Source organism: Harmonia axyridis, chromosome 7 (genome assembly GCF_914767665.1).
Source record: "Harmonia axyridis chromosome 7, icHarAxyr1.1, whole genome shotgun sequence".
Taxonomy (NCBI): Eukaryota; Metazoa; Arthropoda; class Insecta; order Coleoptera; family Coccinellidae; genus Harmonia; species Harmonia axyridis.
In genome coordinates, this window is record NC_059507.1 from 14,474,329 (window position 1) to 14,495,286 (window position 20,958).

General features: G+C 35.0%; 1 protein-coding gene across 2 annotated transcripts in view; it reads left to right on the forward strand.

The window, feature by feature from the left end:
• LOC123684446 (LIM domain only protein 3-like) overlaps positions 1 to 20,958 on the forward strand; it is a 108,246-nt gene that overhangs the window by 69,703 nt on the left and 17,585 nt on the right. For both annotated transcript variants that reach the window (XM_045623718.1, XM_045623717.1), the window contains one exon: positions 15,425 to 15,810. In XM_045623718.1, the coding sequence (XP_045479674.1) occupies positions 15,449 to 15,810 (362 nt within the window). In that variant the 5' untranslated portion in view covers positions 15,425 to 15,448. The remainder of the gene's footprint in view (positions 1 to 15,424; positions 15,811 to 20,958) is intronic.

Consider the following 20,958-nt stretch of genomic DNA (forward strand, 5'->3'; position numbering starts at 1 on the left):
CACTATCCTGGCCACGTAAGGACGTGCATTAAGGTGAAATTGTATAATGTGGTCTTGTAAAATATCCCTTTTTCCTTTTACTTTTCCAAAGAATTATTAATAATGAAAAAAAATTGATATTGGCTAGACCTATTCAATTCTTTTTTTCTTAAACTCAGTGTAGGGGTGGTTTGAAAGAAACCAATGTAAAAAATTAAATGAAACGGTTACAAAGTTTGCGGATACACAAACCGACAAACAAACACAAAACCAATAAAGTTGTTCGGAAAGGAAAATTTTCGAAATCGGAGATCACAAATTTTTTAATCCCAAAGCTTTCTCCTTGTTCGGTAGAATTGGAAGTAAAATGCAGTGATTTTCTGTTGCATGTCCTGTTTGTTTGGAACGAAAAACCCCCTAGTAAAATCCAGGATTACAAAGTATAGACTCAAACCGTCCAAACGAACCTCATTCAGGCCTGAAAATGGACTTTGTGTAGTAGGGATCTGGAAAGCAAATAGGTAATGAGATGATAAATTGAATGAGCCTAATCTAAAATAAATAACCGGAAGAAGGAGAAAGCAAAACAGAATTGAAGTAAGTGGCACTAAACGAACTAAGTGACGGATGGGGGACGGACAAAGGGAGACTAAAGGGGGACACACACGACAAGATAAATCTGGACGCCTACCGAAGTTTTAACATCGGAGTTAATATATTTTATATTTTTTTTTTAATACTGAATTATCTCTCATCCTTAAATTATGCACTGGTACGCTGCTATGTTATTTTAGTTTAAACTTGAAATTCTATGTGGGCTAGTAACCACACACTTTCCATGGTATTGTTTCAATTTGTGTTTGATCCACATTTCGATGACAAGGTGATCCCCATCAGAAACCATAGGTTATTATTATACAGTTTATTTTATAACTGAACGAGCTTTGTATCGACATTCTCTTTTTTTTAAATATTACAGAAACGAACATGAACTATCAATTTGAGCTAGGAAATTGAAATTGAATGGAATTTACCAATATTTCATGGAGATCCTCGAATGAGCTGATATCAATTATCTTACTTTTTTCTTCACTGAAATAGCAGAACTTTATCCTTACCACTCAATTAATTTTCTATTATTTGCAGCGTTTTCAATACTTGTTCATCAAAATACTATAGTGAGCTTTGTTGTTTAAACATCAACCACACGAATTTTTGATTTACACAATGAAATTTACACTGAAATAATCTCATTTTGATAAGGGCATTGAACGCGTGCTTAGGAAGAAATGTTGATATGTTATTACAAATGTTACAAATTTTACTCAATGGTTCATAAATTTTCCCATCAAATTTATGAATTGAAAAAAGTATTCAACCTTTTCGGGACCGAAATTTGAGAATATTTTTACGGCTCTCATTCCACTAGGCTACAGTACAATCATGGACAATAAAGTTATAATATAGATGATATAAGCAATGTTTTCAGACAGGATATTCTTCTCTGAAAAACTCCGAAACCAATTGCGCTGAAATCTTGCGGTGAAAAATATCTTATTCAGTACAATCTCAGTATTACACGTTCAAAATCTCATGATTCTTTGTAATCAATTTATGACTTTTTCGAAATTTGATTCCTTCGTTTTCTGCTTTTAAAATTCATAGCTCATAACATAGAGATAGGAGGTGGATCAATGCGGTATAGCAACTGCTTTCTGTATCCCAATTTCATGCGAATAGCTTTCATAGTTTTTGAGAAGAGTTCTGGATGGCGAAAATGGATGACTTTGTTTCAATTCGAAATTTGGATTTTAAAATCTTCAAAATGTGTGCTATGAAAATTACAGTGGTGCTCTTTTTTTCTCCTTTAACGCTTTCAAAGGTTCATTATTGAAAATAATCAACCGAAATGACCAACAAAATATTGGTTGGGTTTTTTATTAAAATATCAATATTTCAGGTAGAATATCCTTAATAGACAATAGGAATCAGTATAGAAAAAAATTGTCAATCAATTTGAAACTAGTTTTTCGAATAATATTGTCATTCATTGGATTTTACACTACGACCGGCAGATCTTCGCGTGTATGTGACCCTTAGGCGGAAGGACCGAACAGAGAGCGCCGTGCCGAGGACAATATAACCGTGAAATTGATCAGAGATGCCTCTCGATGAGACCGCGAGGCCATTTCGAATCGACAATGCCGACAGTGTAAGCAAATCCAGATCGAACAACTTGCCAGCGTCGAATATCCACTATACGGAATGTTTTTCTTCAAGGTTGGGGGTACTTTTAGGTCTTCATTTCGGGTAATAAACCTTTGAAATCGTTGGGAGGAAATAAAAAAAATTTTTAGCGAACTGCATTTGTAGGTGGCCATCTGTATTATGTTATATGACAAATTTATTTGAACTATTTCTATTTCTTTCTATTTCTCGAAGAAAGTTTGAAATTTATTGAATATGTATTTATTTATAACTTCAGGCAATTCACTTGAATTGTTCTACACGGCTGCAACAGAAAATCTGAAAGCGCTACCTTGCAAACATAGTAAGTAGATAACCGGCCTCCGGTCTACCATAGTAAAACACATTTTTTTTTGGCAAAATTCGATTTAATTATTCAACATAGTTGCCTTCGAAGTCGATACAGAGGTTATAGCGATCTTCCAACTTCTCGATATCATTTATTTTTCGCTTCAAAATAGGCCTCAGTTTCGGCGATTACTTCTTCATAGGTGCTGAATTTCTTTCCAGTGAGCATTCTTTTGAGGTCTGAGAACAGGAAAAAGTCGCTGGGGGCCAGATCTGGCGAATATGGTGGATGCAGAAGCAATTCGAAGCCTAATTCATGCAATTTTGCCATTGTTTTCATTGATTTGTGACAAAGCGCTTTGTCTTATGAAACAGCACCTTTTTTTCTTCAAATGGGGCCGTTTTTTTACGATTTCATCCTTTAAACGATCCAATAACGCTATATAATGATCGCTGTTGATGGTCTGGCTCTTTTGGAGGCAATCAATGAATATTATACCTTGCGCATCCCAGAATACCGATGCCATAACCTTGCCAGCTGACTGTTGTGTTTGTCCTCGCTTTGGATTCGCTTCATCCTGTGCAGTCCACTCAGCTAACTGTCGATTGGACTCCGTAGTGAATGATGGAGCCATGTTTCATCCATTGTCACATATCGACGCAAAAATTCAGGTTTATTGTACCTAAACAGCTTCGAAAACTGCTCAGATTCATTAACAAGATGTTGCTTTTGATCGATTGTGACCTCGCGCGGCACCCATTTTACATACAGCTTTCTCTTGTACAAATATTCGTGAATGAAACACGTTCAGATGATATCTTAACAATGTCTGCTATCTCCATCAATTTCACTTTACGATCATTCAAAATCAGTTTGTTTTTTCGTCGGCGACAGCCTCTTTTGGGCGTCAACTGCGTTCGCCGTCTTCGATGCTCATTTCACCACGTTTAAACTTACTTAGCATACCAATCAATGTTGGTTGATTTTCCTGGTGCAGACCCCGGAAACTCTTCATCAAGCCAAGATCTTGCTTCAACTGTAATTTTTCCCTTCGAAAAGCAATATTTTATCAGCACACGAAATTCTTTTTTTTTTCATCTTTTTTGAAATAACTAAAGTAGCTACACTCGCGACGCGATATCTCACAAACTAATGGACGGACTGCTGTCAAATTTTAACACGTTTCGTTTGAATGGTACTAACTAAAAATCATATGGATTTAATGCTAGCACCGCCATTTGTGCATCAGACCGGGGACTTTTCAATAGGCCTAATATTGTTCTATGAGTACATTATGTATATAATTAAAAATTTCATGGGAAAGGTGTTAATTTTTTTCCTTCAGATGATTGCAAGGGTTGAGGTACAGTTGTAAATTATGGAATAAAATTTGGTGTCGATAATCTTTTTCGCTTGCTTCTTCAGATACTTTGTCCGAAGACTCCGCTGGCGCAGACTTTGATTCCTCGTAAATATTACGGATGCGGCTATCGTTCATTACTGCCAGACTTGGGGGCGCTACCTCAGATCGATCTGATCTAGTTAATGGATCCAATCAGCCAGTAGTGCTGGACGAACGACTCCAGAATAATTTCGAATTCAATCATGAAAATGTTCCAATTCACGGTTTTATTGGCTCACAATCAGGAAAGCAATATACGAATTGCATAGGATATTAATGATGTGATTCATGAAGCATGCCACGACCTCTTACGTCGAATATCCAGACGAATTGATGTTTTCCTGCATCTTCTAGATTCAACCATCAAAGTTCGTTGGGTTTATTTGGAAGGGACTGCTATGAGGACAAATCAAATTATCGTTACGTTTGATTGTACCGATTCGTTTTGATCTCAGGGTAACAAACATAGATAGAAGGAGCATATGTCAATTTTAGTAAGCAAAATTTGACCGCAACATGAACTATCAAATATGACATGAAGCGCGCGGAAATGAAAACATATCAGTGATACGATATTTCACTCAATTCGCGAGTTTCTCCACAAAGAACGCACTTCTTATGTCCCATAGTGAATCAACGTTTCATATCAACTCAAAATATATTTAGATGAATACCTAAATATATCAGAAATTCAGAAAACAAACTTCAAGCGCGCCAAACGACGTGAAACAACTGATGACACTAGGAGAGCAAAATTTGCCAAACCTTGGATTTCATCAGGTAGATACAGAAAATAATAAACATTCTGCTTATTATAAATTCGATAATTTAAAAAAATATCGGATTCTCAATATTCAAATTTGCATATTTAATCGGAAATCAAGTGAGGTTGAGTGGCACCTTGTTTTGAAGGTAATTCGATAGCTTTTTCAAAAATGCCACGCACTCCACCTTTTTTTTAGTACTTCCCAAAAATAGAAGAAAGTAGTAGAATAGAATAGTTACGATGGCGAGAGTTTAAAATGAAACATTAAAATAATAAAAAATTTTTAATTCAAAAGGTTTTGAAAGTGTTGTCCTTTATTTTGTTGACAAATATAACCTATTTTCAAATTTGGCCTTTACGTTATGGAAAACTTCATCTTGAATTTCTCAGCATTTTGTACATATTCTAATTTTAAATTTTTTGATCTCGAGGCTGTGTCTTATACACAACCGACTTTGAATGTCACCAGAGTCAAACATTGGTGGTGGCCAATCGGTCATCTCCTACCAATCTCTTTGGAATGATCTGTGAGCTATTGCTTATTTTATCCTTTTCTCCTCAATTTTTCGAAAGTATCAACCAAAAAGTCAAGTATACGTAATTTTTGAAAAGGTTATCAAATCACCTTCGAAAACTGAACCTCCCTTCTCATTTGAGATTTTGCTTTCACGAGCTCATTCACAGGGATGATAAAATTGATGGGAACCAACCGTGATTTCCAAAAAAAGAGTTCACCCTTTTTTGTATTTTTTCTGAGGGGGCCGAGATATTAAATGGTGCTACCTTTTCAAATTGACACACATTTTAACTCTAGTTTCCTAGCTCTTGTAGTTTAGGAAATATGAGTTTTTGAAATTTCCAATCTGATTTCAAAACTAATCAGTTCAGTAAGAATCCCGTTGCTGAACATTCATAAGAATTTTTTTAAGCTGATAATATTTAATTTTTCTCGACTCTTTTCGATATATTTCACGTTGAGAGAGAAAATTTTGAACCATATTGTGAAATTTGCCCTGTTCGATATTAAGCATCATAATACCCCATGAACTGGTTTTTGTACATAATAATTCATTGAAAAATTCTTTAGTCTCGCCCTGATAGAATCCTGTATTCTCTCCCCTATGCAGAATACATCGAGCTCGAGCGAAGCAATATAAATGCTTAATTAGTTTTCGCAGAGGTTGTTGAATGCTTAAGCCAAATCCGCCTAGAGTCTAGACATCTTCGATCCTAATTAATTGCAGTTCTATGTCCATGAATAAGAAAATCCTGTCAGTTTTTATTCAATTATTTGAGTGAATCGTTATCGAAATGAATTTACCTCATTATTCCGTCAAACTCTATTGTACGCCAAAGAAAAATATCAATCTGATGGATATCTCAAAAGCTCAATTAATGAATAGTCAATAATTTCTTCTAAAAATTTTTTGAACGAAGCTCAACTGTGAAAGATATTCTAATATAAGGAAAGCACTTACAGCTTGCTTGATGGATCATCAATACTATTATAGAACTTTCTCCTCGTATCAAGTACACAAACCAAAGATAATTCAAGTGATGAATAACAATTATTTTCACTGAAAAAAAAAATAGTTGTGAAAAACAACTAAGTATTAAATTCCTAAGCATTATCCATTTTTGACCGAAAGTATTTGAGATTCAATCCCCTTTAGATTTTTGTCGATTTCAATTTGGGGCTGCTTTGAAACGGAAGGGCACTCAAAAACGGAGTCATTTCAACATCAACTTTTCCAATCAGAACATGCTACATCTATTGCGGGTTTTATTGGAAAAACTTCTGCTTTTTATAAATTGCATCGCCTAGTACGTGCTTCATAAAACAGGGCAGATTCCATTTTCAGATATTAGGATACTTTATCCTACCTCCTGTTGGGTTTTATTAAATATCGTAATGTCAGTTGAGGCTCGTAAACTTCCTATTGAAGCTTCATTTGAGAGAAGAGTTTACGTCATGAGGTTGAAAATCATTATCGATAAAAATTGGAGAAAAGTAGGGAATAAATAAATTCGACAATATAGATAATTTATTAGCTTCTAATGAAGACTTCATTCATGCTAAATGGAAGATCAAGTATTTTAACAAAAAAATTATTGGTGTATATATCAATTCATGTCTATTGATGTGATTTATCAATAACAAAGTTGCCTTCGAGAGTGATAAAGCGATTATAGCGATCTTCCAACTTTTCGATACCTTTTTTGTGGTACGATTTGTCATTCGCTCCAAAATAGACCTCAGTTTCGGCGATTACTTCTTCATTGGCGCTGAATTTCTTTCGAGCGAGCATTCTTTCGAGGTCTGAGAACAGCAAAAAGTCGCTAGGGGCCAGATCTGGCGGATACGGTGGATGCAGAAGCAATTCGAAGCCTAATTCATGCAATTTTGCCATTGTTTTCATTTGTGACACGGCGCATTGTCTTGATGAAACAGCACTTTTTTTTTCGTCAAATGGGGCCGTTTTTTAACGATTTCATCCTTTAAACGATTCAATGACGCTATATAATAATCGCTGTTGATGGTCTGGCCCTAATATCATTCGAAAAGGCACTGTCAGCTGCGAGGCAGTAAACATTATGCAAAAATTAGAGTTTTAATATAATAAACATCTTACTAAATCCGCAGAAAAAGTTTCTCACTGCCCATAATTCACTTTCACGTGAAATACAGTGCTTTCAAAAGTTTCCAATATCGATAAAACCATAGTTGATCCAAAATTAACCAGAACTTCATGAGAATACCATTTCGCATGATTCAAAAGTAGACTGCGAATGTGCGAATGATAAAAAATTGAGAGAAAGAGGTTGACTTCATTCGAAACGTGGAGATTCAGTTCCACAAACTTGTCAAGGAAGTTCCGAGCACGTCTTGCATTTCGCTTCATCTTGTATTATAGCACGTGACTGATGTTTTTCACAGAAATTAATTCCTTTTGAGGGGAATCGACGTGAAAACCTCCAATGATATTCGAAATTCAAATGGAAAGTGAAATGGCAAATTTCGCGCTGAACAGGGGCGCGCGGAGTGAATGAGAACGGCAGAAACCTTATGAAATAATGGTATATTGCAAATATACTGACTGACAAAGAAACTGCAACACCCAGCTGCTTAGATTCTGAATTTTTTTTTGGTAAAACATAGATAGTATAACAAACAGTAACTGATTGAATTTGGAGAAAAACATCGTGAAGGTTCTTTCATGTTAACAATTTTTGTTACTTAAATATTGTAGTCCTTTTTTGCAAGTTTTTTAAATTTTACAGTAAACCAGCTGCTCGGAGAGATCCAAAGTCGATGTTTAGTTTGAAAGAGGTCGAATTATTGTTATATGGGAGGTGGGGTTGTCATTTCGAGAAATCGCTAACCGTATGAACAGAAATCCAACTACTGTTATGAGATGTTGTCAAGCGTGGTTTGATAATGCCTAAAATCGAAGAAGAGTTAGGCATCGGACGTCGAAGCGGCACAAATGAAGTTCAATATCGACGTCTAATACTTATGGCCATCAGAGACTGATTTGCGACAAGTCGATCTTTGGCTGATGAGTGGTTAGGAGAACAAGTCCATCCTGTAACTGTCCGAACAGTTTACCTCCGGATGAGGTTTTTTGAACTACAGCATTATCTACCCCATCTTGTGTTACCTCTGACGGTTGAGCATCGCCAACAACGATAACAGTGGTGCAGAGAACGTCAATATTGGAATGTTGAATGGCATCAGGTCGTCTTTTCTGATGAATCTCGATGCTCCTTGGATGCACAAGATGGCCGAAGAAGGGTTAGACGACGTCGGGGAGAAAGACGTGAAACTCAGTTTGATGTTGAGCGTCAAGTACATCGGACAGTAGGCTTTATGATATGAGGTGCTATTGCACATGCACGTAGGTCACATTCAGTCTTCATTCGAGGTAACATGACAGCGCTGCGTTACCTTCAAGAAATAGTGGAGCCATATGTTCTCCCTTACCTCAACTGGCTCGAGAATCCAATATTTCAGCGAGATAATGCCCGACCTCATATTGCCAGAGTTAGTTCAAACTATTCCGAAGTGACCCATGCGAATCTTTTGCCATGGACCCCCAGATCCCCCGATCTTTTGCCCATAGAGCATGTGTGGGACATTATGGGTAGAAGGCCCCAGCCCTCACGGACTTTAGCGGCTCTGAGACATAAAGTACAGGTAGCTTGGGATTGTATCTCCCAAGAAGAAATAGACCATCTTATTGCATCAATGCCAAGACGTGTTGGGGAGTGTATAGATGATCGCCGTGGACAGACACAGGTTTACAAAAATTGTGAACCTTTCGTTTTCTTCTCCAAATTTCATTTACTCCTTGCTATATTTACTATGCTTCACAAAAAAAAAAATAAAATTTGAACAGCTCCTTCTGGGTATTGTAGTTTCTCAGTCAGTTAGTATAATTGTTCTTCTCGTCGGAGACTTTGTTGCAGGCACTCATAAAACCGGAAAAAAAAGGACGAAAACTCGAATCAGCGATGACGAGCGAAAAAAGCCCCATGAAATAATTTTTCCTTCTGTGAGAAACTTTATTGCAAATATACCTTTTTTGTTCTGGGCCGAAATAATTAACTTTATAATGATAGGGTGGAATAACTGAACAACTCGAATGAGATTATGAGAAACGCGGCGAGAGAATTTTTAATTTTTAGGGTAGTAAAAAGAAATAGGTAGTAATTTTAATTAAAAACTTGAGAAGTATCTTTTGTTCCTAGTAGCGCGAACAAATAAAGTTTGAAGGGCGAGTGTTTTGTATCCCTTAATTAGTAGGAAATTAAACCTTCAACGGATGGTCATTCAGGAAAATTCTTAGTTTACTCCTTGTTGATTTACGCTGTAATTTAAACGCTTGTTGAAGCTTCCGTGCTTTCTACGCTAATTTAGAACTTTTTTCGATTCAACATTCAAGCTTTATTGCCAGCGAACTAATTTTCTGTATTCTCTTCAACTATTTTGAATGAACTCAGATATTAATTAAATACTTCATTCATTCCTGTGAAGAAGTATCGAAAAAAATAATATAGAATAGGTACTTATTGCCAAATACTCTTCGATAATTATCAAACATAATGTTCGTTGTTGATTTCCATGTCACATAACATAACATCTTGGACAATCAATAATGGTTTAAAAATGATTGTTTTATTATTGCTGTTGGCTCCCCCTTGATATAATTAATTGAAAAAATTTATTGATAATTTAAAAATGAATACAAGTGAACTTTCAAACACTCTCAACGAGTTTATTGCAAATGCTCCGATGGCGTTGTTTTTTATTATACTTATACGTTATTTCTGATTATACTTATACAGGTGTAGGTTGTTGTTTGAAGTGAAAAGCAAAATGAGAGTTTCCTTGTATAATTTTAAGTGAAAGAAAGCCTTTTCAACATAGATCCGCAAACGCTTTGTTTTCGAGATACAGGGTGTTTCTTGTAGCTGATTACACCTATTCTTCTTGTGTACTTCTTCGTGCTGATTACACCTATTTATCGAATCTTTATCAATCTTTGTTACAGATTAAGTAAATAAGGACCAAAACTTATAATTAATTTATTCATTAGAGTTTTCTAACTGGATCTTTGTAATAATTTGGATTCTCTTGAGGATTATCAGAGAATTCTTCGATTTCTTCTCGAAATATGTAGCCCATACGGCAAAACTACAAGAAACCAAAAAGTGTAGTACTGAACCAAAGTTTCTTTTCACATTTTTCTAAACTATCAGAGGTCCACCAAAAAAAGTTCTGGAGGAAAGATATCACCCTGTAGATTTGCATTCAAAACTAGCATATCACATGACAAAAACGAAATTCGAATATACACTGTGTCCGTAAAGTATGGAACAAATTCAGTTTTAGCTAAACAGACCTTTTCAAGAAATAATCTTGAAACACGTCGATTTTTGATTTAATTTACCGCATTTCAAAATAATAATCTAATATACAGGGTGAAATACTTTGGAGTAATGACGTCACCGTCTTTTTTTTTTGAATGGAACACCCCCATTTTGTCTCAATTTTCCGATTACTCTAGCTGAGCTGATTCCAAAAATGTATCACATGTTGATTCCAATTGGTACAGGGTTGACAAAATTACAATAGTTTTGTGTATGCTCATAAAGTAACGCGTAACATTCTTTATTAGTTAAATTAACAATATTATCAAAAATACTTATTGTCTAGCGGCAATTGGTTTGAATGTAACATCCTGTAGTTTGTTACATTTTTAGATTAATAAAAATGAGCGGTTTCCAAACAAGTTTGGTACTTGTGGTCTAGCAGACAGAATGTGAAAGAAATTATTTCTTATCAATTTGAAAGAAACATAGACGTCTAGTTTCTGTGAAATGTCATTATTTGTTTATTGCCGCTAGACAATAAGTATTTTTGATAATATTGTTAATTTAACTAATAAAGAATGTTACGCGTTACTTTATGAGCACACACAAAACTATTGTATTTTTGTCCACCCTGTACCAATTGGAATCATTTTGTGAATTTAGAGATATTTCTTCTTACAAATCACCGGTTTTTTGTTTTTCCATATTTTCAATTTGCTTATAAAAGAAATAATTCTGGTCTCTCTTCATTTTTCGCAAAAGAATTGATCATTACTAAAGGGGCAACACTCTTATTTTGTGAAAATTTGTAAAAAGACTCCTTCCTTTCGACGAAAGTTAGAACTATTGTAATATTCCTAACTTCTACTGATTATGCAATCATTCTAGCAACAGCGCACATTATTTTTGTCCCTCCTTCTCTAGGGAAATATTGATAGATCACGGGAATTCTAAAAGAAATAAATTCTCATGAACCTTTAGATGTTCAATTGTGAAAATCAAGATGTATGTAATAACATTTTCTCTTGCAAACTTGTAGCCTTTGGTACTTGAGAGTTAGATTTTTCAAATTATTCAAGATACCTAATCTGTGAGGTGATAATGAAGAAAGTTGACAAACCATTCTGCAAAATCGCAATACTTTCCATATGAAACCTCCCCAAAATACGAACCCTCTCCAAACTTCTTCAATATACGTGCTTTTCCCAACCCTTGTTTATTGCATCTATTGGCCCGTGCAATCCAGTTCCGACGCATTAATATTTGATTGTGACATATACGGAGTTCACAATTTTCGGACGGAGGGCAAACATCTGCATGAAAATAAAATTTCTAATTCTTTTATTAATATTGGATGCGGGACCGAATAAGAAAGGACTCCCCTACGTTCTCTGCCCCTGCAAGTCCACCCCGTGTAGCCAAAAGGAGAAGGCTTGACGTTTTTATTAAACTAGCGAGGTATGTTACCGCTGGCCGGACTTGCCATATTTTATTATTGCCTTACATTATTTATCCGCATACACTGGCTTGAAATATGCAGGGTTGGACCAGGACCACTTCTCCTTAATGGTATCAGAAAAATGTTCCATAATATGATATGAAAGAGTATATCCAAAGTCACTTGGGGAAGCCAGAATGTTTTGATCATATAAGGGTTGTCTAAGATTCCAGCAATTCATTAGAAACAAGGGTATTCATTGCCTAACATTACTTTCAAATAAACCTTGATCTTATAGCGGAACGTCTCTAGAACCAGAATGTGTTGATTTGGTTGTTTCTATTGGATTATATAGTCCACGTTCCACCGCATGCCGATTTGGTTACTTTCATTGGCTGCAGCTATCAATCCTTCATAATCTTTCCTATGATTCGCGTGGACCAGTGCAGTCCGTAGGTGGATTCATAAAATAAGCATTTGTACTCGGATTTAGTTCGTTGTGTAACTAATATTTTTCTTTTTATTCGGGTAAAGTATATTCACTATTTCTAATATTCAAGAGTTCTCCAGAAATTTAATAGGGAGCAGGGTCAGCTTAGTATTAATTGTCTTATCAGTCCTTTCCAATAGATCCCAGTATGCTAGTTCATCGTCATATGAAGTAGTATGTGTCGATTTGTTCACTTTCATTGCTCGAAATAGTACACGTGTTCCCGCGTGGAGATTTGATCTCCCTTATTAGTGGGATATGTGCTCTTCTTTCAAATATCATCAATAGAATTTTTTGAGGGGGGGTTATTAAGACTCATCAAAGAAAATTCAAGCAAACACTGACGAAGGATCCTACAGTCATCGAGAAAATGAAAGAGGTTTTTAATGAATTCGATTATGATGTTGGGCAAAATTGTGTGACACAATGGAAAATGAAGATGAATGTTTTGCGAACAAGTCTATTCCTCCAGATGCTTTCGAAGTCGATTATGATACTTGACATACTGAAGAAAATGAATTTGCATCCTAAAAACCGTCATACCACAGATGTAAAGACTGTTTTATCCTCTGCCTAGAAAATGGACTTCACACACATTCACTACTGGAAATACTCAACTAATACTTATTATAATAGAGTTTTCCCTACCTGGGTTCGCATTGAGATTCATTTCATTTTCATATTGTGTGTAGTCTTAGTCCAACTCTGCAATGATCCAAGAACGTCGTATTCGAATCCTCATAAGAAAAAACCTAAAAATCAGAATAAATTGAAAAATTTGTATACTTTTACCTGTCCCAGAAAACCTAAATAACACAAGCGCTCGTCAAAATAAAGTGGTTGTTCTCACCACTGAAGGAAATATTAAAATGCACCATCTAAATTGCATCTTCTATCATGATTTCACAAGACTACCTAACTCTTCTAGAAGAGTGAATACCATTTAGGAGATTACTCTCTCGGTTTCCCGAAGTAATGTTACCATTTTCACATCTTCCCTTTATAATAGTTGGGGATGGAATGCTGCAGTTGTTTTTGTTTCGGATCCGCTTCAGATTTAGTATACTCATTTCCGCCAGAGTGTTCCATGATATTTTAAATACACCGCTAAACCGATATGAGAAGTATTTAAGAAATGTTTCAATTTTTTTTTATTGCATTTTTATATAATTGTAGGGGATGAGTGCTTACAAACTAACGATTGTCAGGGGGCAATTCAACAATGCCTTGATACTGAACATCAATTAAATTCAATTCAAATACTTGACCATCGATTATTGCATCTGAACATGAATCTTGTGTTGCAATATGGTAAAATAAACAAGAAGAGGACGCTGAATTGAATTTTCTATGACATTGGTGGATAGTAATGAATTTTTTTATGAATTTTGAAAATATTTTTCTTAAATATGTGAAATTTCAACTCTTTCAAGCCACGGAAAAACTATTTTTTTTTGTTGGAATTCTGCTTTCCTGGATATAATGAAGAATAATTTCGTCTTTCAAGATGGGTATGATAATAAAAGATGAGAATCCAGAAGGACTCAATTTACACTGAAGAAAGTATTGAATGCATTTAGAATGATTTAAGTACAGCGTGCTGTTCCTAAAACAGGAATCTCTTTTGGCGGGCCTTACCGACATCTCGAGTTTGTTGTGGAGAACTAGTCGTAGAGTGCCCATCCTAACCGACTCCTCATCCTTATGAGGAGAATAAACTAGAATGAAGGAAACTGAAATTTTTGATAAGTAAACTAGAATTCTTCAGTATAAGTTGCATTCTTTTGAAATCGACTTCGAACCCTTTTTTGCATTTCTATTAAGATCTTACCTGATTAAACAAACCTTCTTGGGATCGAAATTATTCATCATTCAGGGTTTTTCGGAAGGAATGATATAATTTCCAATGGTTAAAATGGCAACTGTAGTTTTACGAAATTATTCAGTTAATCGACTCATTATTAATCGTATTTTTGACAAATCTGAAAGAGTCCGTTTCGGAATTTTATATTTTTCATTACAATTTCTCATCAGTGTTTGAATTTAAAATCTCACAACTTGTATATTCATGTCACTAACAGAAATGAACAGTTCCTTTAATACGATTTATAGAGATAGCAACCTCAACAGGTTTTCAAGGATCTTCTCTCTTACTATTCTGTGAAATAGATATGCAAATCAACATTTATAATTGAAATATAAATCTTTTGGTTGATGGTTATTCTAAGCAATGAGTGATTACTTCTAATTATAGATTTCAAATGAGTTTCCTTCACGAAGGCAATCTAATTCAAATGACCTAAAAAATGTAAAAAAATAAGTCACAGTGTTGCGATTCTGTTCTATTTTAAACTATAAAGGGTGACGTTTTTCTATAGAACCGGTTAGAAAAAACACTTTTGGCAAAATCCCATGTGTGATTGCGAAATATACAGGTTGTCTGCGTCTAACAGCAACTTTTTGGGTAGAAGTGGGAGTCAGTATGACTACGATGATATGTCTCGGTAGTTGAAACAGTATGTCTGTTCCAGTATATCTTCAAGAAATGAGGTTTGAAGAATGGTTGCAGTTATACCTTCGGAGTCTGGTTTTTCTCCACAGAAAGTTGATAACCAGACAATGAAATATTGATCCATGTTTGGAGCAGGCAATCTAAAATTCAGGGGATCCTTTTTGAATTGCCAATTTCATATAAATTCGAGAAAAATGTTGATGGTGTTCAGAATTTGTTACAATTTTGATAATAAATCTTATGAAATAGATATTAAAATGAGTTTCTTTTATCTACATTATGCCCAAGGGCCCAAAAGATCATGCCCAAGGGCATAATGTGCTCAATATTCTCTTCAATATTGTATCGGTAAATGAGCAATATTTTTTGCAATCTTTTCAATTCCCTTTTTTAGCAATTTTTTCAATTCCTTTTTTTGTTACAGATAAAGAGCCGGCCTAACGGCCCCATGATGACAATGGACGTGTCCAAAGCGGAGGCTCCAAAGCCTGGCTCCAACACCGGTCAACAGGAGTGTGCCGGCTGCTGCAAACCCATAACAGAGCGTTACCTTCTGAAGGCCCTGGACCTCTACTGGCACGAGGACTGCCTGAAGTGCGGGTGTTGCGACTGCAGGTTGGGCGAGGTCGGATCCACGCTCTATACCAAAGCAAATTTGATATTGTGCAAACGGGACTATCTCAGACTGTTCGGTAACACAGGTTATTGTGCGGCATGCACCAAGGTGATACCAGCATTCGAGATGGTGATGAGGGCTAGGAATAATGTTTATCATTTGGAGTGTTTCGCGTGTCAACAATGCAACCACAGGTGAGGGTCTTTTCACTTTAGAAATTTGTTGAATCTTATGTATCGGAGTAAGCGTTGAGCGCTTAGCTTTAATATGATCAGCGCCAAAGCCTTGGCTGTCTTCAAGAATTGACTTACAACAACAATGTCATCGTTTTTCAAACAATAACCACCTAAAATCGAGATCGAATAACGTAGAGAACCTTCCTCATCACATTTTATTTGATTTAAAAATCACCATAACTTGGTTAACACTACAAGCTAAGCATTATAATATTTAGAGGTGTTTCATCAACGAGATACACAAAACTTATATCAATATAATGTCTTGTTTTGACCTCTATTTGCTCTATTGTCATGGGTCTGTTAGATTCGACTTGTAACTTAAAATGAATAGACCCAAAAGTTCAGTCAAAGCACAACACCGCTCTAACTTGACAACAACCCAAAAGATCAAAAAACTTCTGAAACTTCTGAACTTCTCATAGTTCATTTGTGTCCAACTGATACAGTTTCATCTGTTAACTACTCTATCGAGGATACAATGAGCCTCTTCAAGCCTTCAAGTTCTCGAAATCGACATTCACTTCTTGTTTTTTAAGGATTCAATCAGAGTTAGTTGATCTACTATCATGTTACTCCTATATGTCAAACACTAGTATATTATTATATAATAAATTTGTTGTTATCAGCTAAAAATAATAAGGTCTTCCTACTGGTTACTCGGGAATCAAGGAAAAGACTAATACACTTGTAGAGAGTGAGTACGAAAGCCCTCTACTGGCCCGTAACATTTCTGTGGTATAGAAAAATACACCTATGAGAAATAGTTTCGAAAGAACTTGAAAACCGAAACAGAGAGATATACATCCTCTGGCGCAATCATCCTGAGATGGATCACTCCAAAAAGACCGAAAGATCCAAAAATTTGCTGGATCTCAGTAACAACATGCTTCATCTTCTCACTGGCATCCTTGAAGGCATTGCCTCCTCAGAAAGCACCTAATGAGTACGGTTTTAAGAAACTCACAAGTGCAGATTAAGCGTGGAGGAGGAAGAAACTCCCGTTCTCCTAGTCGAAGAATATATATATATATATATATATATATTGAATGAAATTTAAGGGTCTTTAGGCTCGGGTTTTGGGAGTAAATGATTGACTACTCTTTATTCTATGCCAAGCTTTCGCATTAATTTAATGCTTCTTCAGGGCTTCTGCAAAAGATCAATAAAATACAATTAATAAATAACAAATTTTAGAAAACAAACAAATTTACTCACTGAATGTGAGGTTTTACATGGATAACATCTGCCACAAACGTTGTAACTAATAAAAACAAAAAATTATATTTTAATTTCATAGGAATTCTCCAAAAACACGTCAACTAAATCTATTTCACAAATTTAAAAACTCTTCCGGTTTATAATCTTATTTATACGCAATTTAGTAACTCTCATCTAAGATAACACAATAATGACATTTGATGGTTATGTTTCTGTTATTATAGAAAACTAGTCTCTCACTCCTCTATGTTCCCTGTCTTCTTTATTCATCTATTGGGCCGTCATAAAAAGGTTCCATTTTTATCCTTTCTAACAAATAACTGTATATAGAGCTTAATTTGTTCGTATCTGTCTTCTTATTTATGGTTTCATCTTCTTTGTTTATGTTAATCATTTCGTGAATCAATCTTTTTTGATAATTTCTCTCTGTTTTGAGTACCTCAACACCTTCAAAATTCACATGATGGTCCAGATTATGCGCATGCGCAGCCAATGCACATCTCTCTGGGTATTTTCTTATGTCCGATCTATGTAGCGCCACTCTACTTTTCAACCATTGGGAGGTATGTCCTATATAACATTTGTCGCAAGTCTCACATTTTATTTTATAAACGACATTACTTTGGAAGGATGTTGGAATGGGGTCCTTTATTTTGGTGTACAATGACCTCACCGTTTTTTGATTTTGGACTGCAATTTTGATGTTTTCCTCTCTGAACACATTTTTCAATTTTCCTGTCAAGTTTGTAACATTTGGATACGATGCATAATGTGTTCTATCTGTTGTCATATTTTGTTCTTCTGTTTGTTCATTTTGAGTGGTACCATTAGCATATAGTAATTTCTTAATCATGCTGTTAGGATAATCATTTTCTTTAAGAATCTGGTGTAATTTTTTTAGTCCTTCATCTATGAATGATTTATGGCATATTTTTGATATTCTTCTTTTCATTTGGTTTATTGTGTTAATTTTCACATTTATGCCATGGTCTGAGTGGAAATGAATAATTTTGTCTGAATGTGTGTCCTTCCTATACCATTTCAATTTTACTATTTTATCTTGTCTATATGCTCTAGTGTCTAGGAAGGGTACTGAGTGATGGAGATCTTCTGTTTCTAGTGTGAACTGTAAATCTACACAAACCGAGTTGAACAAGTCAAGTGTCAGTTGAATAAATGTTTCTGGTACTATCATCATGATGTCATCCACAAACTTTTTTACGAATAGAACAGTATATGGTAATTTAGGTAAGATTGAGTCCAACTGATGGTCCATAACATACTGTGCCAGAATAGGGGACAACTTTGAGCCCATCGCGCATCCGAAAATTTGTTGATAAAATTCTCCCTGAAACGTGCAGTAATTATTTTCAAGAAGAAAAGTGATTATTTCCATAAATAAATTCATGTCTAAGTTCGTGTGTGGTCTTATATTTTCCCACTTAAGCTTTAGAATTTCGATGATTTTTTTCTTTTCCAAATTTCCGAACAAGTTGACAACGTCCAGTGATATTAGTCTGTGGTCATCTGGTATCTCGAAGTCATTAATTTCCTGTGCATACTGGAATGTGTCTTTGACGTAGTATCTATTGTCGGTATTATAAGCACTTTTTAGCGCATCCGCCATAAACTTCGACAGTGAATTTACTGGACTATCTACGCCAGAAATAATTGGTCTTAGTGGATGTCCTTCCTTATGTAATTTTGGATTTCCATAAATTTTAGGTGCTACTCCATTATAAGTTTTCATTTCTTTGGCCTGTTTTGGTGTTATATATTTCTTCCGTTTTAACGTTTCAATGTATGAATTGCACTTTTTTTGAATGCTCTCTGTTGGGTCCCTAGATAGCTTTTTGAAGTCCTTAGAATGAAGTATAGTTTTCATTTTTTCCTTGTATATTTGATGATCCATAATGACAGTTGTACCACCTTTGTCACTGTTTAAAACAACAAGGTCATCGTTGTTCTTTAGAAATTCTTTTGTCTCTCTAAACCATTCATTTGTTGGGTTTTTATTATCTACATTTTTATGTAAATAATTAGTAATAATGTTTGTTACTCTGGCTCTTTTAATATTCTTTTGTTCACTTTGTACACCTTGGAGAATATACTCGGTGTCTGCTATTAGATTTTTAACATTTACATCTTTTTTTGTAGTTGGAACGTTGAACTTTGAGCCCAAGGATAGGAGGTTTTGTACTGTTTTCGGTATTGGTTTTTTTGATAGGTTTTTTATCCATTTTTCTTGTGTTTTTATATATTGGATGTTGTCTCTGCTTAGGTTTCTTATTTTCTTCAGGTTGTCTTCCTTGATTTTGTGAAATTTCTTGTTATATGCTATATTTATTCTTCTTTTGTATTCCACAAGTATGTTTTCCGGTAAATTCTGTAATTTTCTTGATATTTCCTCTGTGTATTTCTTCAACTTGTTTACTTTCTGATTTACTTGGCTTAATTCAAGATTGATCAGAAAGTAAACAAGTTGAAGAAATACACAGAGGAAATATCAAGAAAATTACAGAATTTACCGGAAAACATACTTGTGGAATACAAAAGAAGAATAAATATAGCATATAACAAGAAATTTCACAAAATCAAGGAAGACAACCTGAAGAAAATAAGAAACCTAAGCAGAGACAACATCCAATATATAAAAACACAAGAAAAATGGATAAAAAACCTATCAAAAAAAACCAATACCGAAAACAGTACAAAACCTCCTATCCTTGGGCTCAAAGTTCAACGTTCCAACTACAAAAAAAGATGTAAATGTTAAAAATCTAATAGCAGACACCGAGTATATTCTCCAAGGTGTACAAAGTGAACAAAAGAATATTAAAAGAGCCAGAGTAACAAACATTATTACTAATTATTTACATAAAAATGTAGATAATAAAAACCCAACAAATGAATGGTTTAGAGAGACAAAAGAATTTCTAAAGAACAACGATGACCTTGTTGTTTTAAACAGTGACAAAGGTGGTACAACTGTCATTATGGATCATCAAATATACAAGGAAAAAATGAAAACTATACTTCATTCTAAGGACTTCAAAAAGCTATCTAGGGACCCAACAGAGAGCATTCAAAAAAAGTGCAATTCATACATTGAAACGTTAAAACGGAAGAAATATATAACACCAAAACAGGCCAAAGAAATGAAAACTTATAATGGAGTAGCACCTAAAATTTATGGAAATCCAAAATTACATAAGGAAGGACATCCACTAAGACCAATTATTTCTGGCGTAGATAGTCCAGTAAATTCACTGTCGAAGTTTATGGCGGATGCGCTAAAAAGTGCTTATAATACCGACAATAGATACTACGTCAAAGACACATTCCAGTATGCACAGGAAATTAATGACTTCGAGATACCAGATGACCACAGACTAATATCACTGGACGTTGTCAACTTGTTCGGAAATTTGGAAAAGAAAAAAATCATCGAAATTCTAAAGCTTAAGTGGGAAAATATAAGACCACACACGAACTTAGACATGAATTTATTTATGGAAATAATCACTTTTCTTCTTGAAAATAATTACTGCACGTTTCAGGGAGAATTTTATCAACAAATTTTCGGATGCGCGATGGGCTCAAAGTTGTCCCCTATTCTGGCACAGTATGTTATGGACCATCAGTTGGACTCAATCTTACCTAAATTACCATATACTGTTCTATTCGTAAAAAAGTTTGTGGATGGCATCATGATGATAGTACCAGAAACATTTATTCAACTGACACTTGACTTGTTCAACTCGGTTTGTGTAGATTTACAGTTCACACTAGAAACAGAAGATCTCCATCACTCAGTACCCTTCCTAGACACTAGAGCATATAGACAAGATAAAATAGTAAAATTGAAATGGTATAGGAAGGACA